Below are 27,667 nucleotides of genomic sequence, written 5' to 3' on the forward strand. Positions count from 1 at the left end.
TTTGTTATTTAGTCTGTATTACTTCTTTGCATGGCTATGAACATTAAAGAACCTCTAATGAGGATTCTTGTTTTAACGGTGTTCATATATATATATATAATATATTAAAAAAATACATTGCTGTAAACAAACCCACCAGTTTCATCCATTGCATTCTCAAAGAAAATGACTGCAGCTCTAACCTCAGCTACTTAAAAGAAACTCTACTAGTGCAACCAAACACTATGGTCTTACACTATTGCACAGGTTGGATGAAAGCAATTTAAAATGGGAATCAGCTGAAATAAACATTTTAAAGTGCAAAAAACCTATACACTAATGCAACTAGAAATGATGCAAAACCAGAAGAAATACATTTCTTCTACAGTATTAGTAATTCATGAAGGTTTCTCATCACGGTATTAATAAATTAAATTGATTTAGTTTCTAGAATCAATACTTTCAGAGAAGGTATAAATTAACAGATTTATCAGTGAATCCCAAAATAAAAAAGCTTTTCTTGCAGTAGGAAAAATCCTATCACACTGTTATAGTAGCTGAATGCCTTACCATCATGTTATAGCCTTCCTCCACATCAACAGGCTCACTTACTACATTTTTGGATGACCCCATTGAGTTTTCATACCTGTGCCAAAATAAATGTAATTAATTATTTTCACTTAAATCACTTTTAAAAGAGTTTTAGCTTCTTAGCAGCATTTACGCCATGGACATCAGATAAATACAGTAAGGTTTCCAGAAGAAGACACTTTTATTAGTAAAGTTTTTGCATTGCTCCTTATTAAAAGTAGCTTAAGGCCCAAGAAGAAATCAAAGAGAATGACCCTACAGAAGAAATGTAAATGTATATGTAGTAATATAGTAAAAAGTACAAAGAATATTAAAACTTTAAAACAAATCACTGCATGGACTGCTCTAGAATAGTGAAAGGCAAACTGAATAATCTTTCCAGTGATAGAGAACCAGGCAAGTTGGTTATTTGTTCAAAAAGAAAAATGAATCAGAGACATACTATGAAATCAGTATCAGATAATTAGTGGTGAAGCAAAATAAACCAGAAAACTTCTGTTCTCATAAAAAAAAAAAAAAAAAAAGATGATGACAGTTCCTGTAGAAGCCTGCTCTAAGAAACTGAATACTTTCATCCAGTTTTGAACTACAGAACCATTGCCCCAAATGCAGAAGTGCATGGGACTCAGTATTTATAGGTTCATCAAAAATCTCCAGAACAGTGATAATTCTGAAATAAAATTAAACCCGTGGCTTTAAGGTTCAAATAAACTCTTGCCAGCTACTGATTAGAGTGCACTCTCCTAAAACATTTCCTATTTTTCTGAAGAATCAGACACTAACCAGACATTAAAGACACTTCTAAATTATCCGAAATTAGGTAACAGAACAAGATTATCCTTTAATCAGATACAAAATTGGATTTTGATGGTCTTTATCATTAATGATACTGCTTTAAGTGGGCTATTCACTTGTTCTTATATTACATTCTGTATCCCTCATAAATTGCTGATTTTTCTAAAAGTAAATAGCCCAAACCTATGTCAACAAACAGGCAGTTAAGATTTGGGCTTGTTTGTATGCTTTAAGAAAACCTACTGAGTTTATGAAAACTGAAACATTCCGCAGCTGCTTGTTGAAGGAAGCTGAGTTTTTGAAAACAAAGTAAGACTGTACATCAGCATCACTTCAAACATCAAAACAGGCCCAGCATGAAGAGTCATCACTGAGGGATCTTGGAAAACCGTGCTTTTTGCCCACCAAAATAACCAAATTATCATCAAGGTCTAATAAAAGCTCATTAAATTGACAGAAATTCCAGGGGAGGTGTGGGGGGTGTGTGTGAGCTAAGGGCCACAGTATTTTCCCAGTACTGCAGTGCATTTGGAAATAATTTAGAAATAATAATGTGTGTTTAGAAAAATGTGTAGAGGACGGCAAGCCCTACCCCTGAGTGCACTTCAAGACCTACTGTCCTGTCAGCTTTTGTAACCAATTTTCCTTCTAACAGCAAAGGAAGACCACCAGTTTGAACTGTGAACACCGCCAGTGGTTTTTAAGATTAAAGTATTTATGCAATCTATGGCAGCGTTTAAGAGTTTACAGTGAGTTTGCTCAGTATGTTGCCTCTCCCTTCTGTACATACAACTTCCACAGCACCAGAAAGGGGCACCTCGGAGTAAGCGCGAGGTTTAGGAGCAGAGGAATCTCCCTCACACTGAGCAATTCCAAGTTTCCTCACAGACTTCGTTCGCCACTGCGGGCTTGGGCGGGAAGGCGCGGGAGAGACTCCGTGGGGAGGGACAAGCCCCTTCGCGGCGCGGCTGAGGCTGGGCTGCCGCGGGGCACAGCCGGGGGCTGCGGCGCCCCGCTGCCCGCAAGGCGCCCGGCCAAGCTCCCCCGCACGGCAAGGCCTAACCGACACCCACGGGTCCCGCTCGCCGCCATGGGCTTCCCGGTTGCCTGCAGCAACCGGCCTCACTCCCTCACCCGGCTCCGCGCCGCACAGGGCCGGGCCGGGCCGCCCAGGGGCCCGGAGGCGCCCGCAGGGGCAGTGCTCGGGGGCTCCGCGGGGCGGAGGAGGGGGAGGGCTGGCCCGCCGCCATCTTGCCCCGCCGCCGCCGCGCCCCGCGCCGCCCCGTCCCGCCGCCGCGCCCCTCCCCCGCGCCGGGGCGCGCGGAGCGGCCACTCACGCTCTCCGCCGCGCCGCGCCGTCCCGCCCGCGCGCGTCCCGCCGCGGTGACGTCATCGCATCCCGCCGCCAGCGCCCGCCCGCCGCCGCGCCTGGCCCCCCCCCCCCGCCGCCCGGCCCTGCCGGCCGCGCATGCGCCGCCGGTGCCGGTGAAGGCATTGCCCTCACACTGCCCTCAGCGTGCCCGCACAGCTCCGCCCGCCCGCACTGGGCTGGAAGGGGCTCCGAGGGTGCGTCCCGGAGGCACCTCCGGCGCCCGCGCCGTGCCAGGCCGCCTGTCGCTTGGGGCTGCCCCGTCAGCCCTCTGAGAAGGCGCCGAGGTGCTGGCGGGACCGCGGAGGTGCTGGCGGTCAGTCCCTCAGCACTGCGCCCTTTCCGAACCAGCGGGGAGTTGGGAAAAGGGGAACGGCGAGTACGTGCGAGCCAGTAAATGATGGTGTGCAATACACTGGGTTCATCTAAATAGCTAAACGGGGCCTAATCCTGAGGTTTAACTCTGGTGAGGTGTGATTTAGGGTACTGCGTCCAGCTTGGGCACTGAGCTTGGAGAAAGATGGGGCTTATGTGGAAAGCTTCCAGCCCTTGTCATGGGATCTGAGGCTTCGAAAATACAATTTGTGAGGAAATACAAGTTGAATCTATCTCACCAAAAGAGAAGACAAAAGGAAAATTGGTAAGAATGTTCAGAAAGCATGTAAAAGCATGGGGGTGACAGAAAAGAGAATAATCCGTTTCCCCCACTGAGAGAGGAATGATGAAAAGAGGCCCAAATTGTAACCAAGGCAATTTAGGCTGCCATCTCTAAAACATTAAAATTAACATAAGGATTGGAATAGATGGTTTGGGAGATTACCCATGCTTCAGTTGAACTCTCCGGAATAGCAGCACAAACGTCTCTCAGAAATGACACGTATACTTGACCCTGGTTCGGAGCAGAAAGCTGAGCCAGGTGGCCCCTGAAGGCCCCATCCAGATCCCTTATACAGTCATTGTTCAATGACGAGCTTGTTTATTATTTATTGGGCACCTGTCTGAGTTTCCACAACTGCCTCTTTGGTTTGCAGCTGAGCTTGAGCACCGTGGTACTGGGCCTCACATCAAATCCTGCTATTCTGGTTCGATGCCAAATCAGATACCACATCAGAAGAGTGTCATTCTATAACCTATTTCCTCAGCTATTAATAACTGCACTATGTGCAAATAAGTATAAAAACAGGTCTGTAATGTCTGCAGAGACTGAAAGACTTCAGGATACTTTGTGCAAGGTATTATGAAACAATTAATTAGAATACTCAGGAAGTTGGATTTGGGTACTACTAAAGCAAATGACTGCCATTTTGAAATCCAAATGCAGGGTATTTGAACATGATTATCTTCATAAGTAAATTGTTGCTCAGTTTTTCCCTTACTTAAATCCACATGCCAAAATCAAACAACTTCTATAACAGAAGAATGAAGGATAATCTTTGCATGCCAGTCTTAGATGCACTTAATTGTCTCATATGCAGCTTAAAACATTTACATGTGATAAAAACAAAATTAGGAAAATACATCAAAATGGAAGCCTATCTAAAAAGAACTACTATAAATCCATTTATTCTGTAAGTGTATAAATGACGTTTTAAATGAAATCAGGACTGATTCAAGTAGGGCAGTGATTTATAAAACTACAATGTAGAAATGTCAAAAAAATATAGTAAACACCAGACACATCACTTCGCTTGCTAGAAATAACTATTAAGAAACTGCTGTTTGTGTTGCTGGACAACTGCTCTCATGCTGACAGTTTAACAAGAACAGATTTACATTTGCAGATCTCATAGAGAAGAAGTTGTGTTGAACATGACCTTCTAACATTAATCCCTTTGTGACTGAAAGAACAGCTCCAAACAAATTTGTGAAAGACTCTATACAATCTGTCTTGAGGGAAGGGGGAATTTTTCAGAAAAGTCAGAAAGTTCAGCACATAAAAAACTTTTTATAGGGCATGACTTGTATTCTGGTTTTAAAATAGCTTCACTGAAACTCTGTTTTGACTTACAAGTTACAGTAGTGAGGCATTTGCTGTGCACTTGGTTAAAAATATCAAGGGAACATGAGTCTCTCCCCCCCCCCCCCCCGCCCCGCATTCATACCAGAATTATCTTGAATTTTATTATATGACGGATCAACTGCATGCTGAGAAGTATCTGGATTATATTTTGACACAGGCTAACTACCAAGAGAAGAACACACTTTCCCTCTTGCTGAGCTTCAGGTGTTTTCCTAATGTATAGGATATATGACTTTTTGGGTTTGCTTGCTTTATTGTTCCCGTTACTTGTATTTCCTCCTCCTTTTCAGTCATCTTGGCATGTGAACATAATCAGTAATAAACTTGCTCTTCATACATCTACGTTGAATTTATTATTTGGAGGCTCTTACAGTTGTTTAGGCACTGAAATGTATAATCTGATACACTTGTCAACCCTTGAGATATGCAGCAAAGAGTTTTTTGGGGTGTTAGTAATGCATTAGACAAAGAAGACAAAGCATCTTCAGTACTATTTCAGGAACTAATCAAATCTTATTTCTGTTTTGACTGCTTGTAGAATTTGCTTTGTCTACACATGCCATAAGTAGTATGACTTAATTCACATTTTGTATATGTGATTTATATAAATACTGGTGGGAAGTTTGACATTTAAACCAATAAAAGATATTAGACAACTCACTATTAGATTTTTTAATAGAAAGACATTTCTTATACGGCAGGAAATTGCAATAACATTTCCTGATTTATTGCAATATTTTACTCTCAGATCTTCAAAATGAACTGTCGTAGCTCTTCACAGTTAATAGAATTTGAGGTTAACTGGGGAGCAGTACATTGCTATCACTGTGGGAAGAGACAGGACAGTGCAGCAGACAGCGTCCATTAATTGAGGGCTCTGCTTAAACCCAGAAACAATTGCCTTTCTGGAAACCGAGGTAGGTTAATCTCTCTTCTTTCTGTTTAAAAGAGGAGTTCCAGAAATACACTAGTATTGAAATGAGAAGTAACAAACCTAATGGTGGCCTTACGTAAATCTCAATTAATGTAGTGAGAATGATTAGTTTGACCTCAGTGGGCTCAGGATCAGGGCAATACCAATTCCGTGTGATAGCTCAGAATGGTATTCCTGGGGAGGCCCCCTGCTCATTTACTCGATGTATTTTTAGTTTGAGTGATAAATGAGGCTGAATTTATTTTACAGCTTTTCTATTATCTGAACACTTAGGAAAAGCATTGCTTCCCTTCGTGCTAAAAGTGCTATTTGTGAGCTGGGTCCTCAAGTAAGAGAAACGTTTGTTCCTTTTTGGTACGAAGCATCTACGCTGCTCGTTTCCTGCTACTCGTCCCTCATGCCAGGGTTTGTGGGTGCTTGTCTCAAGTTCTGGTCACAGCCGCTTCATTCCGCCAGGCTTCACCGAAGCCGGAAAGTGATCTGCAGATGCAGGGAGTATCGAGTATCTTCCACTGGTGGAGCGCAACGGGCTGCGCAAGGGGGGATGAACCTTCCCGCTCTCACCGAGCCGCGCGTTCCCGCCGCCTGCGCCTCGCCCCGCCGCCCCCCGGGGCCGGGTGTGTTCCCCGAGGGCCCGGGCCCGCCCTCCGCGCTGCCGCGGGCCCGACCCTCCGCGCAGGCGGCGCCCCGGGACCCCGCGGCCGCTCGGCCCGCCCTCCGCAGGGCCTCTCCCCGCCCCTCACCGCCGGTCCCCTCCTCGGCGGGCGACATGCGGCGGCGGCGGCCGCTGCTGCTGGCGCTGGGCCTGGCCCTGGCGGCGCTGGGCGCGGCGCACGGGCAGCACCGCGCCGACTACGACCGGGAGGCGCTGCTCGGCGGACAGGTGGGCGGCGGCGGCCCCCGGCGGGCGGGCGGCAGCGGGCCGGGCGCGGCGCTTCCCGCCAGCGAGGCCGCGGGGCGGGCGCCGCCGGGCTGGGCAGGGTCCGAGGCGGGTCCGAGGCGTCCGGGGGCGGCGGGGTGACGCGCGGTTGCCTCTGCCGCAGGAGGAGGCGGAGGAGTACGCGCGGCTCAGCCCGGAGGAGCAGCAGCGGCGGCTGCGGGCCATCGTGAGGAGGATCGACTCGGACGCGGACGGCCTCCTCAGCAAGGGTAACCGCTGGCCCGGGGCCGCGGCGGTGCCGTGCGGCCGTGCCGTGGCCCGGAGCCCGGCCGGGAGCGCGGGGCGGGGCTTACCCGGGCGGGGCTTACCCGGGCGGGGCCCTCGGAGGAGGCCGCGGAGCATCTCTGTGGGAGACGGCCGGAGCCCCCAGCGCGGGGCGCTCGGAATCCGCCGGGCTGCCCGGAGGCGGTGTCTCGGTGCCTGGGATCGCGCTCCCGCACGGCGGAAGGAGCGCGGCCCGTCAGGAGCACGCCGGCGGGCGTTAGTGTGGGCAGGAGCACGCCGGCGGGCGTTAGTGTGGGCAGGAGCACGCCGGGGGGCGTTAGTGTGGGCAGGAGCGCGGGACCAAGTTGCAAGGTCCAGCGTTGCGCTTGTGCCTGCCCCTCGCACGTCTGAAGCCTCTTTGATTCAAGTGGATTTCTCTGTGTGAAATTCTGTTTGTGCCACTCGGAGAGCAAGTTCAAGAGCAAAGAAAGTTACACTGCAGCCATAGAACTACATGTGTGCGTGTCAGGACCTGGTGACACTAAGTGACCCTGAGGGATCATATATTAATTTCATCACAATATAGTATCGAGTGTCTCTTTCCACACAGGTTTTTATCAGTCACACTGATGCACTCCACAGTAAACTCCGGCCCTTCCATTCAGTACATCACCATGACACTTTCTTAATTTAATTCTAAAACTCATTATGAAAATGTATATTTGTGGTTTTGCTGTGCTTTTGACAAAACCCCAAAAGTCTCTCACGTGCACACACACGGAGCAAGTGTAGTGCTTGTTCAAATGCCAGAACACTGACACTTCATTATCATGATATTAAACCTGCAGGAAGCTTTCTAGGCAAGAGCACAAAATATGCTTTTAAGGACGATATCAGCTCTTGAATGTCTTTCACTTTATGTGCTGAAACTAATAAACCAGACACTTATTTCAGTGTTCCTGCATCTGACTGTGCAGAGCTGAGGTAGTGTATAACTTTGGCAGGATGGCTAATCCCTGTAATGAACAACAGGCAGTCCCCAACATGAAAGGCTGTAAGGGAAGAGGTCTACTTAAAACATAGAAATTTCACCCATACACCATCCTCATGGTATATATTCCATCTGGGTCTCAGTCTGATGGAAACTTGCCTTCCCCTCACTTCCTAAAGGAGAACTCAGATGGAGTGTGTCTTTTCACTAAGAAACTTAACAGTATTGAGCTTTTTCAGCTCAGTTATTTCTCATTGTATTGCAAAACACTTCTCAACAGCGTTTTCCTTATTAGTGGCACCTCCGTTTGGAGGCTAACAGTGCGAGAAGATGTGGTATATTAATACTGCTTCTCTAATGTCAGAGCATCAAGTATTTCTGATTAATGGCACTGGACATTATGTGTTCAGATGGCTGTGCCTCGTGCCTCAAGTGCTGGGAAATAAACCATGCTATAAATTATGTTACTCATCTTTAAGAAATCATGTTGCGGTTTCTTGGAAGGCAAAGCCGGGTTTGTGCACAAGCCTCAGTGGTTATAAAATGTGGCATGCACACCTCCACGTGTTCACTGAATTCACAGAATCTGTTACAAAATTGGTTCCTTTAGCAATATAAATTCAGTATTAAAAATACATTTTAAAAAATCTCTTGCTCCTTTTCAAAGATATTTAAATAAAGCTAGTAGAGTTGTATTGGCACTTCTGTCAAGAAGGATAGAATGAGATCCGTCAGTATTTAAATATGCTGTAAGTTTTTTTCTACACCGAACTAGTAATTTCTGTAGGATTTATTAGTCATCATGACTCTTCAGAGCAGGATTTCAGTTGACTTGATTTAGCTATACAGTTTTGCAATGCAGAGGAAGTTGTCTTCCTCTTCTGGGCACCTGAAAATAACTGGATGATACTGAGAGAATATGTTCTCCCAATTTTCTTTAAATGAAGTCACTTCGATGTATTTGTGTGAATTCATCTGTATATTAAGCTTTATTTCTTTTAGCCACATTTCTATAAAACCAGGTAGCTTAAAAGCATTTTCAGAATACATAAGGCTTGATTTAAGCCCCAAGTAAAGGAAAAATATCTGATGATATTTTATTTAGGGTAATTAAGGAAATGGCAGTGAATTTAGTTTTATTTCAGCTTGTGAATTTTTCAAAAGAAACCCAGAACTGATAGGAACAATGTTTTTTTTGGGTACCAGGTTATGTTTAGAGTTGTCTGTCTAAACCACATTCAGCCTCATTTTCATAAAGCTCTGAAAAAAAAAAAAAAAGGTGAAAGGGTGCTACAGTGTCGATTACCTTCAGATTTGAAAAGGCATGGCTACATAAACATTTCAAGGTGACATAAATGGCAGCGGGCACCAAAAGGGGCAGGCTTCCTGCTTCCATTGTTCAGGTCCTAGGTTGCTTTCTCAGCCGCAAATAAGAATCTTCCTTCTTACAGGATAAGTTTTTAGTTATCCAGTTCGCTGTGCAGCTGTATGAATGTCATCATTTTCCCCTACCATTCCCATCTGTATCAGAGAGGGCTGCATCACATTTTTTCTGTCAGCACCAATATAGGCCATATTAAAGTAACCATGTAACTCTAGCCTAAAGATACTGGTGAGGAAATGGTAATGCCAAAGAAAAATGGAAGCCTCTAGCTATGATCTATTCTCTCATTCAGTTAACTTGAAAAAAGCCATAGCATAAAGGAAACAGATTGTTTTGCTTTAACTAACCTCTTGCCTATATGCTTACATCTGAATTGCAGAATATACTCCAGACTGAACAGACCTGTAGTATCTTTACAGTTTTTATAGTGCAGATGATTTTGATTTTTAAAAATTTATTTAATGATTTTCACAGATGAGCTGAGTTCCTGGATACAGCAGTCTTTTAAACATTATGTTACACAAGAAGCTAAGCAACACTTCAACGACTATGACAAAGATGGTGATGGATTAGTGTCTTGGAAGGAGTATAATATGCAAATGTATGATCGGGTAATTGATTTTGATGAGAACACTGTCCTGGAGGATCAAGAAGAAGAATCATTTCGACAGGTAAAATGTTTCAGCATCAGTTTCTGTAAGCTGTTGGCAAAAGGCAGCAATGTTTGTTTATTGTGACAGAACAAGATGGGTAAAGAAACCCTAGCAGCTGGCACATGTTTTAACACTTTCATCTATCTGAGATAGGGGAGTAATTAAAGGAAAGTAATGGAGTGTTAAAGCTGCTACCAACAAAACAAAGACAGAATGAAATCGTACCTCCTGAGTATATTTTGCTAGCTGAATGGAGTATTATCACAGAGCAGAGTCTCCAGCCATCATCTTAAAACAAGATGGCAGACTTATTAGATGAGGTCTGTAGCCTAACCAGTGTCCTGCCTTCAGCAGCGGCCAGCACCACTGGAGTTGGAGGTGAAGAAAACCCTTGTACTCTTTAACCCCCTCTCCTGCACTGTTCCATCCACTTTTTCAGTTATTTCTCAAGTACCCAGTGTGGCATATCAGTATTGCCTGCTTTAACAATTTCTGTCCATTGGAGACCCACAGAGAAAGCAATAGCAATTGAGACATTTTTAGCAATCAGAATGCAACCCTGATAGCTAAAACTGGATGTATAAACAACAGAAGTTATGGATTAATCTCATGTATGAAAGCAGATACTGAAGAGTGGGAAGAGGCAAGAAAGCCAGGGAAGGAAAGGTTCACCAAGAGTCACCACATAGCAAAACTGGTTTCCTTTCAAGTTACACATTTACAAGTACATGTAAATATTTTCCAAAAAGAGAATAAGTGAGTTCTTAGCCTATTCTGTCTTGAGGTTGTTTGTTGTTGTTTTTTTTTTTTTTTTCTGTGAGGATTGCTTTGCCTGCTTTTAGTAAAGTAGTAGTAGATTAATACAGGATGTTGGCAGAAGTGAAACTAAAATAGACAATGGGCAGGGGATTTTACACGCTTTAAAGAAACAAACTGTAAAGCTTTGGAGGTCACTTAACTGAATAATTACGTAGCTTTTAAATAAAACAAGCCTTTAAATGCAACTACCAGTCAAAATATTGATCCTATGTTTGAGATACTGCCATCATTGATAAGTATGCTGAGCTGGAACTCCTACTCACTTATGCTGTACTTCGACTGCTTGATAGGTTTTCCTGCTTGCTGACATATATTGTAAAGAGCAAAATGAGCAGCACTGTACAAGCATCATATGTCAGCCATCTTCAGCACTGTCCTTACATTTGGGAAGTAGTGATCTTGCTCTAATCAAAATGGACAAGTTAGACTATGGTATTGATTTAGAATTGACATCAAGTAAACATACAAATTTACCAGAAGATGGCAGCCTTGTTCATCACTTCTCAAAAAAGCACTGAAAAATAGACTTTTTCCCTCAATAGTTCAAGCTTATATTGCAATCTAGTGCTTTCTGTAGTCAGTCCTTCTGAACCGCTTTCCTGTTTAAACCCTCAGCTAAGGTCAGCTTCTCTTTAAGAGTACATATAATTACTTTTCAGAATAGTTAAGATCCTTAATTGTACTAGGAAGTACAGTTTCAAATGGTTATATTTAAAATATTTGTGATTTCTGATTTGCTGGTTTCTCCCTTATCCAGATCAGAGTCACACTGAGAACACAACACAATTCATGTATGAAATGAAATGAGAAAAAAGAGTTTTTACACATTTGGAATACAGAAACAGGAAGTACAAGATTCAGAAATAAGGACTTGCCTGCTTATAGGGGATATTTATTTTTAAAAGGCATGATAATACAGTGAATAATAGTGAAGCGACTTTGTTTTGAAATATGTTCAGATGTAATGGACAACAGTCTTGCATTAAAGGAATCTGTCTAATCCTTCACCACTTAAAATGGCTTCAGGAAAGGCATTTTACATATATGATATTTCAAGACCTTTGTTGGGCTACAAACAGCCCTTTATATAAATAAGATACAGATCCAGAAAGTTAAATGTGCTTAAAATACAGATTTTGGAATTTGGAATGGCTACTGTAATCATAATCACTGTACTCCACTAAGTTAGTTTGGGAATTTCAGAACAGGAAACATGTATAAATCATGAATTCTTGGTCTTTTCATTATATCTCCTTTTGTGTTTTTGAAGCCTTGGCTAAGAGCCTGTGTCAAATATCTCCTTAAATTGAAAAAAAAGAAGCTTTTATGCAATTGTTAGAATAAAACTACCTCAGTTAAAAGTGCTGTTCTCATTGCTCTGGATGAGCTCTTTTTAGTGAAAATGTAACATCAGTATAATATGAGTAGGTAATGTGAAACAATTAATATTCTAATGAACTTAGAACCAGCTACTATAATGTTGTTCTTCCTTTTCATTAAGTGCTCTAACTAAATCTATTTTGTAAGCTTCATTTAAAGGAGAAAAAGCGTTTTGAAAAAGCTAATAGAGATGATGTTCCTGATCTAAATGTGGATGAATTTGTTGCCTTTGAACATCCTGAAGAAGTGGAGTATATGACGGTAAGATTTAGGAGTGTGTCTTTATCAGCCTGTGTGTATAGATGCAACATTTCCATGTGCTTAGCCCCAGTACTACAGGAAGTGTGCTTTTGAGCAGTTACATGTATTGCTTTTACAGACCAAATAAAATATCAGATAATGTGTTGTGGATCCAGTGCTGGAGGTCAGGAGCCTGGAGCAGTAGTTCGGTGCTTTTCTTTGAAATCTGTTTCAAGAACCAGTATTGCAGCTATCCCAGACTTTTGAGATTGGACTGACATAGCTATCTCTAAATTGTGTTAGGTTGGAAATATATTGGTGAGAGGAAGTTGAGGAAGTTTCATGCCTGTTCAGAGTTCAGTTCTAGTTAGGGGGACTTGCAGGAAAGATTTCTTTGCACAGGAAAAGGTCAATGCTGATTACTCTCACTTTGCTTAAAGGGACACGGTAGTCAATTTTCTAGCCAAAAAAGAGCATTCAAGCCCATCTGAAGCTTTAATATTGACTGTACTCAGGTCAGAATTTGGTGGATTATTATTTCAGCCAGGAGCACTTTGTCATTGGTCATCTCTTCTGTCACTGCTGTTACAGCTGGTGTCATTCCAGCTCAGTACCGACAGTTGTCACCAGTTGAAAATCCATTGGTGCTTTTGTGCAGTAGAGCCTTCAGTTTTGGCTGTGTGATGCTCCGAGGCAGCTGCCAGGAGGAGTGCCATGCGAACAGCCTCTGTTTGCGGTGACATAACTGTTGATCATGGACAAGTAAGAAAAGACAGAACTACAAGAACAGGCACACTGGCTTCACTGGGAAATGCAGAACCAAAAGACCAACCAGTTTTCCTAACAATTTCATAAAATTGCAAAAATGCAAATTAGTGAATACATCACAATGAAAGAAGAAAAGTGAAATGAGATGATACAGCTTTGTACAAATTCATTTTTCTGAGCTACTTCTGTAGATCTGAATTATGTTGAAGGATTCCAACTTGATGTACACCTTTCAGATTTGGTTTTCATAGAACCCAGCATCCTAAACACTTAAGAACAGATCTGTTTTGTTGCACTGGTACCAATTACTGCACTAATCTGAATAAAGCAGATTTGAAATGAGGGAGTCTTTACTTTAAAGAATACCTTATTGCTCTAAAATGATTTATTGCTGTTTCTCTTAATTACAAGTTGCTAATTTTTCACAAATTGGTATTTTGCTTTTTGTATGTATACAAAAGGACTTTGTCATTCAGGAGGCTTTAGAAGAACATGATAAAGATGGTGATGGATTTGTTAGCCTGGAAGAATTCCTTGGTGATTACAGAAGAGACCCAAGTAAGGAAAAAGGGGGGGGGCATGAAAGAAGGAAGAGAACAAAAGCTTTTGGAATGGGTGAATTGTATGCACCTTTATTTTCAGCTTTTTACACCTCCACCTACAGATTCTGAGTAATAGTTCCGTTTCCTGGTACCAGGCATAGTAGCTCATTATTTCAGTCTGCACTGTATGTATTTGACAGCAGTTTGTGTATAGCCCATTCCACCATCTCCTTGCAAGTTAGTTCTTGGTTTCCTAAAAGCTGAAGCATGTTCCTCATCACCAGGTATGCAGCTGAAATAATATGCAGTTTTGCTAACTGAACACATCTGCGAAACCAGCCAGCAGGAATGTAAGGTTAAACTTTCCTGGTCTTTTATCAGCTGAAGGCAGCAGCTGTCAGCCTTGCTTTAGAAAGATTGAAGCTGTGTGTGTTTTGAGAGAGGTGGAGGGGAAGGGGAAGGAGGCCATTCACTGTACCGGGTATCAAAAGCCTATCTGCTGTCACTTTGTGGGGTTTTTTCCACTCTTGCCCTTCCTTAAACTTGATCTATTCCTTCTTTAACAAGATAAAGGACACTTATCTGGTGTTTATCAATAGTTCTCTCTAGCTGTGCTGCTAATAGGTAAATATTGTATACACGGTATTTGATTTGCTGCAAGATAGGGCAAATAACTCCTCCAGTTCCAAGAAGACCAGTAGCCTGAGGCATGTGGAAGGTGTACTTGGTCCTAAGGAGTGCTAATTCTTAAGTGTGGACTAGCATCCTAGCTGGGGAAAATGTTCAGGCTACATGAGGATATGAGAAATAGGGGAATAGTCAGTTTTTCTTCACTCCAATCAAACACCCATAATTTTACCTTTTATAACCATCTTTGTTTGCCAGAGCCAGTAAAAAAAAACCAGATCTTGGATGCAACTACAGGGTTCTTTATCTTTTTCCTGCTCTGACTTGAAAAAAGCTTTTCCAAGGCTGTCTATCCAAAGTTGTTGGAAAGAAGTAAAATTGTTGCTAGGGACCTTGTGATAATAGGGAAGTTAACAGCTTTGTCAATAAAACTTTTTAGCAAGAATTCAGAATCAGCTATAATTGTAGAAACTACTTCAACTTTTCTCCAAATGGCTCTTCTGCAGACAGTGTTCCTGCAGCACAGTTTAAAATGACTAATAAACTACATGGTGGGTCTGGTTTTGTAACTGTCTTGTGGTTTTCAGCAACAGTGTATGGTGAATGGTGACATTGATAATCTACTTGCAAAATTAGATGTTAGGAGGGAGAGAGACTTGACTTTTTTTTGTTTTTTAATAACAGAAACCTAATTATTTTTAAACTGTTATTTATCTGCTTGTGATGCCAACTACTTTTGGCTTTCATGCTTGTCTGCAGTGCTTATCAGTTTGATGAATTGCTTCTAAATTTCTTGAAGAATTAGAGACAAGTTTAAGATTGCTGGCTAGGTTGCAGGGTGCAATACCAGTGCATAGGGTAAGTATAAAACAAGTATACAAACAAACAGCAGCAGTAAATGAAATTGCTTTGGCTATATTCCAGGTATTTTAGAAAACAACAAAAAAACTAGACAGTAGACTAATTTGAAAGCCTGCAGTATTGACCTGAGACTATTGAGCCTGCACTAAGCAAGAGCTTTGCCTTCTCTGTTTCTTGCCACAGATGGACCTCCCTTGATGTTAAAACAGGGGAAGAGACAGCAGAATGTTATTAAAAACTTCATATGACCTTATAATTTCATAATCCCAAATATTGCAAAACACTTTGTCTACCTACTTTTTGGGACACTTGTTGATTTAAAGCTTTTCCCTACTTTCCTCCATCCGTTAAGTGCTGGGATGACCGATGTCTGAGGGCTGTAGTATTGCCCACATTGCTGTCCCGTCATACTCTCAGCATGGTATCTCTAACGCAACTGCTGTACATTGATGGGAAAGAGTAATCTTAACTCGGTCAAGGATCTCTGTCATCCACTTAACATTTTCCTACTGGTATGTTAGCTGTCCCAATAAGTAGGAAACCATCTAGTCGGCAGCACTTTCAGTATAAAGTATGCTTTCTCCACTACCAATTTGGGCAATTGTAGAGATATTAAAATAAACAGTTCAGTTGATGGTAAACCTTGATTTTAATGTCCGCTTAGTTCAACTGTAAATTTACAATCTTAAGCTTAGCTTTAAATTCTGTTTTATTCTATACAAGTATTTTTTTCATAGGCAAATGCATTTATTTAAAGTATTGGGACCAGTCTGTAGTACTTGTCTTTGTTTACCAAAATCATATTTATGTTGTGTTTTGTGAGATTTAAATGAATTTGCTTTGTAGAAAAGGTGAAAATACCTGCTTAAAGGTAAAGAGTGGCTTTAAACTTGACAAATGTGTCTTACTAGCTGCAAGGGAAGATCCAGAATGGATACTTGTTGAGAAGGATCGTTTTGTGAATGACTATGACAAGGATAATGATGGAAAACTCAACCCTCAAGAGCTGTTGTCTTGGATAGTACCTAATAATCAGGGTATTGCACAAGAGGAGGTATGTGTTTTGACTGCTGTTTAGATTTTAATGAGTGCAGTAGAGTTTTGAAGGTGTCACAACAAAATGATAGATGCATTCAGATTTATCATGTCTTACTGATTGAAAAAGAATGTTCAGTAGATCTTTGCATATATTTTTAACCTTTTTCTGTTTGACAAAGAATGCAGGTCAACTGCATTAGGCAAATTGTAAGTGGCTATTAATTGTGTGAATGTTCATAAATTAACAAAGTGCTTTTCTACATGTTTAAGTAGCTTATCTGGTTTGATTTAAAGGTACCGTATTTAATCCGTTATTTTTTAGTTATTGTATATAAATCTAATGAGATACACTACTAAAAGAAGCTGTTCATAATTTTGAAAACAAAAATTGATCGTGACTCTTCTAAGTGGATAAATCACCATAATTTGTAGAACTGAAAACTTGTCTTTTCATATGTACAAGAAAATGGAAGTATTCTGTGATTCAAGATGTTGTACTGCAAACTTTGATGATCATTCAGATGGTTTAATCAGGGTAGAATGCCATAATAGTTTCAAGTGGATTCTCATTTTAGCTGTCTTTATTTTTGCGTAGCAGGCAGGAGAAGCACTGAGTGTTCCAGAACAACCTATTTTAGTAAGCAGACTTTGCAGTCGCCGACTGCAGTAGGGAGGACTTCTGCCTTTCCGCTAATAACTTTTAATCTTAATTTGTCCAAGTGTCTTTCCTTTGCACTGGAGGATTTTGGTGTTCAGAATGGCAGGAACAACAGGTCTTCCCATGCCTCCATAATTCCTGGGAGAGACAGGAGATGCTCTGTGTCAGAGAGCACAGCCCAGGCACTGTGTTGGACCATCTCTTTGCAGTAACGAGTCTCACCTCTTCCTTTCTCAGCTCTGCTGGTGACAGAAAAAGCAACATGGCTAGCACGCAGCACCGGGTGCTCACTTATCTAACCTTGTAGGAAGCTGAGCTGTTAAATTGCTGTGGTATTATTTCTGTAAATGTGGATCTGTAAGCCTTTGCACAGACTTTTTTTAACATCTGACTCTTGGGGGTGGTTGGTTCTTATTTCACAGAAACAGTACTGTTCAAATTGATGTGCATTCTGTGTTGTCTTGAGTCTATTCTTACCTATGTTGATTTGCTTGGTTGGGGCTTTTTTTAAGCAGTTCTTCACTGTTCATTCAAATTTTAGCTTACAGCAAGGCCATGCTGTAGTGATAGCTCAGTTCTGCAAGAAATCAGGTTTTTTATTTGTTTCTCTAACATGCTATTTTTTTTCTTCAGTTAATATAAGGGTTTAGCAAAGTCATCAATCCTAAAGAGATTGATTTAAGTCATAAACTGCTGTTGGAAAGCTGAATATTGCAGTTTCATTTTGGCATTGCAAAATGACTTGAGAAACTTGGTAGCTAAATAACATAAAAATAGAAAAATTATTATACATTCCATTTCCAGTAATTGACAAGATGTTTGTCTTCATTTTTGCCATGCAGAGGACTTTTAAAATCTGCTTGGCTAGTCCCTGCTATTTTCTTCAGTCCTTTTTGGTGATGTAGTCAGCTTAAATGTAAGTAATACTTAATTTTTTAAAAAAAGTCACTAAGCAGTTACATTGAGCCAAACCAATCGGAAAAAGTAGGAACAGAAAGATTCTTGAAATCATTGTATTTGTAGATGTTTAGCAAATAGAAACAAAACCCACATAATGCTAGGACTCCTCTATTTCTCAGAAATAGGTACAACGAGCTGCTGTACTAGCCTGTTAGCTTTGAGCTATGTAATACTTGTGAACCCTGAATCAGTTCATTTTTTGTCTTGCTGAACTTCCCCCTCCTTTTATAATATATAAATAAGCAACAGTGGAGAATTGTTTTAACTTGCCATTTCATTTGACACTGTCATGATTTAGTATTTGAAAGCTTTTTCAGAAAAGCAAGCTTTTGCTTTCAGGATATAAGGGAAAACATTAACTGCTACCCAAAGTTGAAGTTCCTATGGATAGATGACTTACCATTAGCTATGAATTAGAGCCATGGAGCATTTTTTGCAAGTCATAAATAGATACAGAATATCCAGCTACACATCTTTGTCCCTACTTTTTTTTTTTAATATGCGTGTATGATGGAAAAGTGAGTCTTCACAGATTCAGGAAATAAAAAATGGTGTAGCACAGTAGATACCTCCAGAGTTGAAAGCAAGAGTGCCTGCAGCTTAACCCGAGAGCTGCCAGCGATGCTTCTCTTGTCAGACACAGGGTAAACATGTGACTGAGAGATAACGGGTGCACACTTCTGAAAGAGAATGCTCATCTTGAAGACTGCATTGGCCCAAATCCTAGCTGAGGTCCCACACATCAAGAACTTGCTACTGTAGCTGTCATTCCATGGCTGAATGTCCAGAGGAGCCCTCTGAAAACATAGGGTCACTACCTGACATGCTAAGCTTGTTGTTTCCTGCAGATCATACACTAAAGATGTGTACTGCACTCACCCGTGGATTTCAAGGACTACGGGTGCTTCCAGGAGTATGATTAACCTTTGCTGGTTTAATACTCTTCCTCCCTCAGAGCAAAGCTATGGGTTTGACATTGATTTGGTGCTATATAATTGATAGTGAGGGTAGAGATTTGGTAGTATGATTTTGCCACCAAATGAAAGAGGCAAAGGGAAACAAACCAAGGAAAGAAAGGCTCCATTTCTGAATGTACGATCTTGTCTAGCTTGTTACAAATAATGGTGTTGTGGCAGGACTTTGACAAAGCTATTCCAAAAGCATTATTTACAAATGCTCGTATCTATTAACTGTGCACATGGTGTTCCATTTATTTTAAAGGCTCTTCACCTTATTGAAGAAATGGATTTGAATGATGATAAAAAGCTTTCCGAAGCAGAAATTCTTAAGAACCAGGATTTGTTTCTTAACAGTGAAGCAACGGATTATGGTAGGCAGCTTCACGATGAACGTTTCTACCATGAAGAACTTTAGATTATTTATTTTGTAATCTGTTTTTCTTCCCTTTCTTTCATTTGGAGCTTTTGTTAAAAGCACCCATCAGCTATGTTGCAAGTTTTATGCTGTAATTACAGTACACTAATGTTTGTGTAAATAATTTGCATTCAAAATTTAATTGCCCTCCTGCAGACTTCCTTGGGCCTCTTCTAGCCTTCAAAATTAATCTTAAATACTTACTTTCAAAATTATATAGCGTTGGGAAATAAATTACTTCAGGCGTAGTACTGTATTGTGAAGAGATCTTCTACTGTACTTGAAGGAAATGGAGAATTTAAATGATTCTGAAAGAATGCAAAACATAGTAACTGAGAGACTACTATTTTTTCTAATCAGTTTAACTAGGGCGGGGAGTGGGGAAGATAGAGGGATGTTTAGAGTCAGTATTAACTGTGTTTTATTTAATACATTTGGAGAAACACTTAGATTAATGCCTCAATTGTTTAAGAGGTTTCTACTTAATGTTAAATGGTTTCTATACTGTGTTTTATTGTATCATAAAACTTGCTATTTTTACATCTATAGACAGTAATTGTTTTTAATGTACAATTCTACAGCCTTAGCAATACAATGGTATTTTACAGTGTTAAGACATTCATTTGTTGCATTAAAACTTAAAATATTCTGTCTTTCTTTTTGTCCATTTATTACTTACTGTGGGTCACCCATAGCAGCTTCTTGAAAGGTGAACAATATACACAATGTACATAATGTACAGTGACAACATTCCTAGCTTTTATAAAGCAAAGACACATCATCTCATCTAGATGCTAAAGAAGATTTTTAAAAAAGCAACGCACACATTTAGCATTTTCTGGACAAGTTTGCAAATTGTGGGGTGTTTTTTTATTTGTGATATATGGAACTCTAAAGCATCAAGACATTAAATGATATTTGTAGAAGTTAACTTTGGTTGAAAGCTCCACAAATACCATTCATAAAAATGAGTACTGTCCCATTATGTGATTATTTGAAATAGTCTGAAAGGTTAATGGCACAACGGATTCAACTTAGGGAAGTGCATATATTTGCTTTTTATCTCCTAGAAAGTCACAGAAATTAGCTGAGTATTCCAAACAAAGACAAAGCCTCACAGAACAAATTATGTAGAGTATATCAGGGGTTCTTTAATTCCTAGATAACTAACTCCTGCAATGCTGTTGCAGTGTTCTTGAGTAACGTTTTCCTTCCTCTCAACTGTTTTTATTGAGTCAAGCAACACATTCTGCCTTGTTTTTTTCCCAGTATATCATCTCTTAATTATTCTCAGAACAAACAGGAAATTCCTTCCAACATAAGTGTTGAAGTATCACCATTAGAAGGGTAGTGCTTTTGATTGATAACAAAACTACATATACTTTCACTGTAAGTTTTTAGATGTCATAGTGATAGAAACTCAGAATGTTTTTTCAGTTTTAGTGGTTGGGGTTTTTCCTACCTGTAGACATTTATTTCAGTTCTTGGAATGTTGAGTACAGCTATTGCCACGTTGGTGGTGGGATCTGCTTTAAAAAAAGTCAAGTCTAATTAAATCCGGTGTGTCCAGGAGTATTAAAACAGTTGTTGTCATCTTTGCTGGTTTGAAATATACCCAAAGTCGCCCATTTGTTATTGATGGCATTTTTAAAGTAGTCTTAATGACATGCTGCTGCATATTCAGTGTTAAAAATGTTGTCATTAGCATGAAAGTTTCAGCTTCCAAAACAAGAAGAAATAGTGCCTTTGGAAGGATGCTGCTGTCCCTTGCTCTGTGACTTGGCTCCAAGTCACTTGCTGGATTGCAGTAAGTGCATAAGCCAAGAATAAGAAGAGGTGTAGCAAGACCAGTGAAACACCAAACAGCATAGCATTTATACAATCTACATCTCAGAGTCTGTGCCAAACATCCAATTTATTGCTTATTTTAATATTTCTGTAAGCAAATCATGTTAGGTCTTATTAGAGCTTAGTTCACTGTAAGATGGAACTACAGCTTTTGTCACTTTGCAGCTCTTAATGTAATTTTATGGCCACAGAAACTAGTACTTCAAAAGGAAGCAGTATCATTGTTAAGGTAACTGAAATGTGGATTTAGGGAAGAGCTAAGCTCTATCCTTTAATAATAATGTGTTTTGTTGAATGTTTCTGTAATTCCTAGAGTAAATTGATGTGGACTTATTTTGATTTCTGATAATGTTTTTAAAATTAGGCTTCTGCTTTCACAATCTGAGAAAGGTTTGTGGCTTTTGGTAGTTCAGTCTAGTGTTTAGGCTGCCCAGATTGGCAATCCACCACTTAGCCTGTCCAAATACTCTACAGGAGAGTAGCTCCAGTATTTTCAGGGTTATGCACTGACAGATTCTCTTACCTAGCATTTGTTAACTATACTGAGAAAAACTGCAGTGAACCAAAGTATCTCTTAGAATTTGCAACAGTTTCACTGTAGATAAAAATCAAAGAGAAACTAGTTTTAATTAGAGGAGAGATTTTCAGCACCGCAGTGTGGCATAATTTATTTCATATATTTGTAGAAGGAATGACTGGTACTGAATCTGGGACTGCCAGAGCCTCGAAAGTCACACACAAAGTAACCCAAGTTAGCCTCGTCTTTTATGTTCCCTGTCAGCCCTGTTCTTCATAGAACATTCGGAGCGGCTCTGTTTGGTGAAGGCCGAGAGCAGTGTCTGATGGCTCCCTCCCCTCTGCCAGGTTCTACAGAAGGTTTTCCACAACATCCAAACCAGAGCTATAACCACATGTGCTCACTGATGAAGACGTTTTGGAGCAAAGGACTGTGTCTTGTGCTGTTCTGTCATGTAAAACTCATGCTTTGTTTTGAAAGGGCCTCCACCCATGGTATCCTACACATCAAATACACCTCTTAGGGACTTATAAAGAATTCTGTTCTTTACACAGATCTATGCCTCCTCCAGCAACACACACATCAGAGATTACTAGGACAGTCAAGAAGACAGACTTGAAAAACTAAGGGACTGTTTGTGCCTGGTTTCTTAGGGGTATAATACTCTGGCAGTCTCTGCGTGTTCCTGTCTGTCCCACCACTATTGGAACCTTGATTCTTTTCTCATTTTTCTGGCCAACCACAAACCTCACCAAAGAGACAAAAACAGGTTGTAGGGATATTTTAGAAAGCAAGAGCAGATTCAGCTAATGCTGCATTCCATCCCAGAATGCCCTTTTGAGTAATGAGACTATTCAATCCAACTGGAAAACTTCTACCTGCAGAAGTTTTATGAGCACAGTTTATGGTCATCTGAAACAGCTCAAAACAGCCAGTCTGAAAAACCTAAAAATATCAAACGCAGAATTGAAACCTTAGCTTTGACTTAGAGGGAGAATAAAAAGAGCGATGGTGAAGGTGAAGGTCAAGCATCACACTTTCTTTGTCAATACATGTGGTTTGGGGTGAAGAGGCGTCCTACTTTAGCACATTGTACTGGGTCTCTGGCCTGTGATGTCTGATCTCACTTTGTAAGCAGCATGTGCAGAATATTGCCGATTCAAATATTAAAGATGGTAAAAGCACTTTGTCTCCATATATTAATCCACTCATGTCTCTAAGAGAGAGAGTCTCAACATTCTTGTTGGCAAGGTAATCACATTCTCATCCTCAAAATCCCTAATCCAGGGGCAGTCCCCAGTTCTATAGGAATATGCATTAGGATGATTCTTTGGACAATGTCTAAGTGAGAGAGACTTTCAGAGGAACAAATACTAGCTAGACGCAATGAAGAGAACAAAATTCTTCTGCTTATTCCAAAACGCATTTATAAAATCAAGGATCTAGCAAAATTTGATTTCTAGACAAACATTGCATGTAAAAATGTCATGTGAACAGGGCAAAGGGAGAATAATATGACAAGTAGATAAAGTACCAATATTACAGAGCTTAGATTTGCAAAGTTTTCCAGAACATGAAGCAGCTCTTACAATTAGTATCTACAAAACCACACCTTATCAAAAGCACAGCTCATCTCCAGGGAAGTGGCTGGCTGACAGAACAAGCAGAATTGCTCTGCTGGTATAAACAAGCCAGACTTCTCAGAGGTGCACTACGAAATGACAAGAAGCAACAGTCACAAGTTCCAGCAAGGGAAATTCTGACTGGATGAAAATTTCACAGTAGTGCTGGTTAAGCACAAAACGGGCCCAGAGAGGTGGTGGAAGAATTGCCACCTTGGAGATAGTCAGTGCTCAAAAAGGTACCGGGCAACGTGATCCATCTTTGATCATGTTGTCTGAACTGTGTAAGTTATGTATTGTCTGGAAATGAAAACAACTACCCTTCAATATTTCCCACTGTTTACAGTAATAAACATGCAAATATTTTACCTAGAAAAGTTTTGCTTTTTAAAAAATTTTGAAAAGATCTTTCAGATGTTCATTGTTGACTTGCTACAGTTTTGCATTTCTACTCATTAAAAAAATCATAAAACAATTGATGATGTTTCTAAATGAGCAAATATGCAGAATATTTGCTAAAATACGCTCAAAGAATCTAAACTGTTCTTCCCAAGATGCTGAACAACTCACTGTATTAGTAAAGAAGGGACATTTTGTACAGAGACCGACCTGCTGGATGGTGTATTTTGGACAAAGGTCCAATGGTTTGAGATTGACTACAAATGCCACGATTTTTCACAAAACATAGCAGTGTCTTTGCAAATGCAAAGCCATTGTCAGACTTCACGCAGAGCTTGCATTGCCTCAGACCAAAAAAAAAAAAGTATTTTTGGAAGCATAAGTCTGTAGAACACATACCTTTCTTTCTTCCCATAATTGCAGTATTCGGAGTCCTTCCTGAGAAGTGGAAACCTCTTCAGCACTGCAAGCATTGCCTACTTAGCTAATGAATATGCAGTACTTGCAAATGAATAGTGATTTCCTTTGAACTAATGGGATGGAGAAAGCAGATGTATTGGTAAAACATACAAAAGATGTCAGAAATAAAAAGCATCTTCCTGCAGGTACCTGAAGTTCTGACAAGAAGGGGAGATAGAAACCCAAATCTTTTAATTTTCACAAAGTGGTTATACTTGTCTCCAGAGAACCACCAGTTACGTTAATCGAGCCTCCCATAACATTGCACTTTCCCACAGTTTCTCTTCACCTTTTTTTATCTTTGGAACACTTTCAGGGGTAAGCATGGTAGCTAGCCATGTTTAAATATGTATCAAGCATGACAAGACCGCACACTTTTGTGATACCAAACAGGGATTTTTTTTAGGATATAGTAACATGATGTTAATCATAGAGGAAATCCATTCATATTCTTCATAATGATGGCAAAGACTATAATTATCTTCCTCTTGGGTAAAACATCAGGGACTGGATCCATCTTTCAGTGAAGGCCTCTATTGTAAACCGCTATGAAATGATAGATATTGGTTAAGAACATAGTCTATGCAATTAATCTTTATGTTAGTTGTCAATTTTCCTGAAGCACAATGCCAGCAGGACTGTCTTGCACTGTGAAACAGTGCTTTTGGATGGATGTTCAAATAGTTCTTTCTAAAAGAAGGAAAGGGAGCGTGTTTCAGAGCCGAACAGGGCTGATGTGGTAGGGTCTGGAGCATAATGAATCAGCTTTCAGCTCGCAACCATAGATGGGTTCAGAGGAGTTGTAACAAATCAAGCCGGATGCTCGCAGGCTGCCGTTTCTGTTTCCATGGGAACAGAGATTGGCTCCTCACAGAAGGCAAGGTGATTTAAAAATTTTTAAATTGGCACAATTGTGGATAATTTGAAAGCCCCTAACATTTCTCGCATTGAAATTTGGATAGTCATTTGTATGGAAATAGAAACGGCAGGCGCAGGTAACCAGCTAAAATGCTTGTCTATTTTAGCTGTGGTTTTCCTCTGGAAGTGATTTCATTGCTGTTGGTGTCTCTGGGCTTTAGGACTCAATAAGACACCAGAGGCTGGACTGTTTAAATTTTGAACATGGCTATATTATGGCAATTGTTGTGAAGCTGTATCTCTTAGATGTAATTGTCATAGAGGCTTTGAAGGACTGCAGAAGTGCCTTCTATTTTTCATTTTAATTTCACAATGATTCCAAAGGACCACAATATACCTGAGGAGTTTTGGAAAATACAACCAGTTTAATACCTGAATCATCTGAGTATTCAGCATCTCTTTATATACTGCCTTAATACTTTTTGTAGACTCCCTTGTCCTGTTTCTATGTAAACTAAAAGGTTTCCTGTCTACTCCATCAGACTACCCAAAATCAGAAACATTAACTGTGAAGAATGTTTTGCTTGAAGACTCAGATGAGCGCAACCCTGTTTATAGAAGCTATTTTCATATTTTAACTACTGTCAGGTCCAAACCTGCCACCCAACTCCCCACTAAAAAGCTTTGCTCAAAGCAGTATATAGTTAAAAAAATTAAATGAAACTTTCATTCAGATGCATATCCAAATTTGAGGGGTTTTAATATGAACTTTTTTAAAAAAAAATCTGACTTTTCATCATTTTCCACTGCAGAATGGATTCAAATGGTACCTTCTGTTGCCAAACAATATAATTACTGGAAAAAAACCTGCCAATACACTGGCCCAGAGATTGAGTCTTGGCCTTATCAAACAGAAAATCTGATTTTTAACCTTTCAGAGCAGCAGTGAGAAGGAAGCTGCGCTGGCTGTTGGGGAAGCATTCTACTTAAAGGCTCGTTATTTGCACCTCCGAATTTCTGAGTGGAGCTGTACGCAAAGATTAGATGAAAAGCCTTGTTAAAAGGGTGAGGAAGGAGAAGGCTCTGCGGGTTTCCAAAGCATCCATCCTGTCAGTAACTAAATGAACGAACGAGTGGCTGATTACTTGTCATTGCCACCATAGTGCCACTCACTACAGTGACAATACTCTAAACCCCTTGCCCACTAAAAATGCTTCTGTTTGGTACAAATGTATCCATATAACTATTTTGTAGGGGAAAATTTCATGAAGTTCAAGGTGGTTTCAGCAGATGGCATTATAGTAGTTAGTAGCATAGTGAGGTTCATTGATTTTACTCCCCTTCCCTTAGCCCCGCAGAGCTCCCTCCCAGGCTCAGCCTTTCCAGACTTTGTACAACTCAGTCCCCTCACATCCAAATATTAACCCAATCATGAAATACATCATTTAAGAACTAGATGCTATGTTGTCTTGTTCCTATTTAGAGGATGGGTTTAGGAAGATTTCTTCTCCCAGTGCAGCATTCATCATATGAGTTTTACAGAAGACTTGCAAGACTATCCTGACACATTTGATTGGGAAAGGGACAAAGATGAGTTTCTGGACCGGTCAGGATGTTGGTGTGTCTTTTAAGACAGCTATTGCGACCTGCTATTTCTGGATGCTATTTCAAGCTCTGCTAAATGATACAAGCTTACAAGAAGAAATTGCATCCTAAAAACCACCAGTAGACTGGCTCAATATAAATTTGGTAGATGCCCACTGCAAGGTCTTGAGGTATTCTTTGGTGCTTTGGCTTATGGGAGAAAAGGAAGATAATCCTATAGCAGTTTTCTTGAGCCCAGTCGCAGCCAGTGCAGCGGGGAGGTACACCCAAGGCTCTGCAGAGAGCTATTTACCAGCTGCAGAGATAAGGTTTTACACCTTGGCAAAGCGGAGGTGGTGCTGCCGCACGCAGAGGAAACAAGCAGCCTGGGGTTACGGGTTCTGTGCCTGGTGCAGGCATGGCTGGCTGGTGACGCACTGCTTGCACCTCGGCAGCTGCAAAGCACCACCACTTGGAGAGGACTCCCTCATCAGCATCCCACTAACTCCCTTCCATGCTTGCACCTCTAGCACTGACAGATTTGCCAGAACTGTTTGCTATACGTTTCAGTTTCTTCAGCTGAAAAATTGAGATAATTTTCTCCCTCTTCCAGAGCCCTGCAATGCCTGACTACCCCTGCAAGGCACAGCATCCTCTGGACATAATCCAGCAACGCTGGGTTGTGTGAGCAGTGACGGCTCCAAATGAAGTGTCTGCCCAACGGCTCTGCTTCATCAGAGCCAGGGGTTACGACTCACTCCGGCTAATTTCCGACAGCTCATCAAAATACTTGAAGTAGGAACACTGTTTGTCTAGGATCTTCTGTAGCCGACGGTGAGAGATAAACTCATCCAGAGCTCACAGCTAACTGCCCATGAGTATGGTATCTCGAGAGGCATCCCTGGCTGCTCCTGAGGGAGGTGACTGGGTGACACTAGTACTGCTTCGTAGGACAGACAAAGGCACCGAGCTCAGCGTGAGATTCAATCAAATAATTGGCTTTTTGATTGGAGGCCAAACTAATGAGAAAGTAGCATATCATTTTGGAGGGCCAACATGCACTCAATGCATTTCTATGAGCCCCAAGAGCAGCAAAGCTATCCATTTCAAAACAAAGCTGTAATTTGGAAAAGAGGAAACATTTAGTTTTAGAAAGACTGATATGAGACGTTCTTTAAAATATTCTTGGTTTTGCTTACAGATAAGTATTATGACTACTGGCCATGCCCTCAAAATGTTTTTTTCAGGGAATT

General features: G+C 40.9%; 2 protein-coding genes across 6 annotated transcripts in view; one reads left to right on the forward strand and one right to left on the reverse strand.

Moving 5' to 3' along the window:
* SCAPER (S-phase cyclin A associated protein in the ER) overlaps positions 1-2,762 on the reverse strand; it is a 164,704-nt gene extending 161,942 nt beyond the window's left edge. For all 3 annotated transcript variants that reach the window (XM_074917549.1, XM_074917548.1, XM_074917547.1), the window contains exons 1-2: positions 2,703-2,762; positions 550-625 (exon numbers count right to left, since the gene is read on the reverse strand). In XM_074917549.1, the coding sequence (XP_074773650.1) occupies positions 550-625; positions 2,703-2,758 (132 nt within the window). In that variant the 5' untranslated portion in view covers positions 2,759-2,762. The remainder of the gene's footprint in view (positions 1-549; positions 626-2,702) is intronic.
* A 3,677-nt stretch (positions 2,763-6,439) lies between these two features.
* Positions 6,440-19,776, forward strand: RCN2 (reticulocalbin 2). Of its 3 annotated transcripts, none has more exons than XM_074917334.1 (7): positions 6,440-6,571; positions 6,732-6,837; positions 9,682-9,929; positions 12,207-12,320; positions 13,529-13,625; positions 16,009-16,151; positions 18,975-19,776. In XM_074917334.1, exons 1-7 carry the CDS (start codon positions 6,458-6,460, stop codon positions 19,125-19,127), a joined length of 975 nt encoding a protein of 324 aa, XP_074773435.1. In that variant the 5' UTR covers positions 6,440-6,457; the 3' UTR covers positions 19,128-19,776. The 3 variants fall into 3 exon arrangements, with proteins under 3 accessions (XP_074773435.1, XP_074773437.1, XP_074773438.1); XM_074917336.1 differs by having other exon boundaries at positions 9,682-9,878; XM_074917337.1 differs by having other exon boundaries at positions 9,682-9,878; positions 12,219-12,320.
* Positions 19,777-27,667: the final 7,891 nt, after the last annotated feature.

The sequence above is a fragment of the Athene noctua genome, chromosome 13 (genome assembly GCF_965140245.1).
Source record: "Athene noctua chromosome 13, bAthNoc1.hap1.1, whole genome shotgun sequence".
In the NCBI taxonomy this organism is placed as follows: Eukaryota; Metazoa; Chordata; class Aves; order Strigiformes; family Strigidae; genus Athene; species Athene noctua.

Coding starts and splice junctions, on each gene's coding strand:
- RCN2 (XM_074917334.1), top strand. CDS start 6,458: ATGCGGCGGCGGCGGCCGCTGCTGCTGGCGCTGGGCCTGGCCCTGGCG. Junction 6,572..6,731: donor AGGCGCTGCTCGGCGGACAG/GTGGGCGGCGGC, acceptor CCTCTGCCGCAG/GAGGAGGCGGAGGAGTACGC. Junction 13,626..16,008: donor TGATTACAGAAGAGACCCAA/GTAAGGAAAAAG, acceptor GTGTCTTACTAG/CTGCAAGGGAAGATCCAGAA.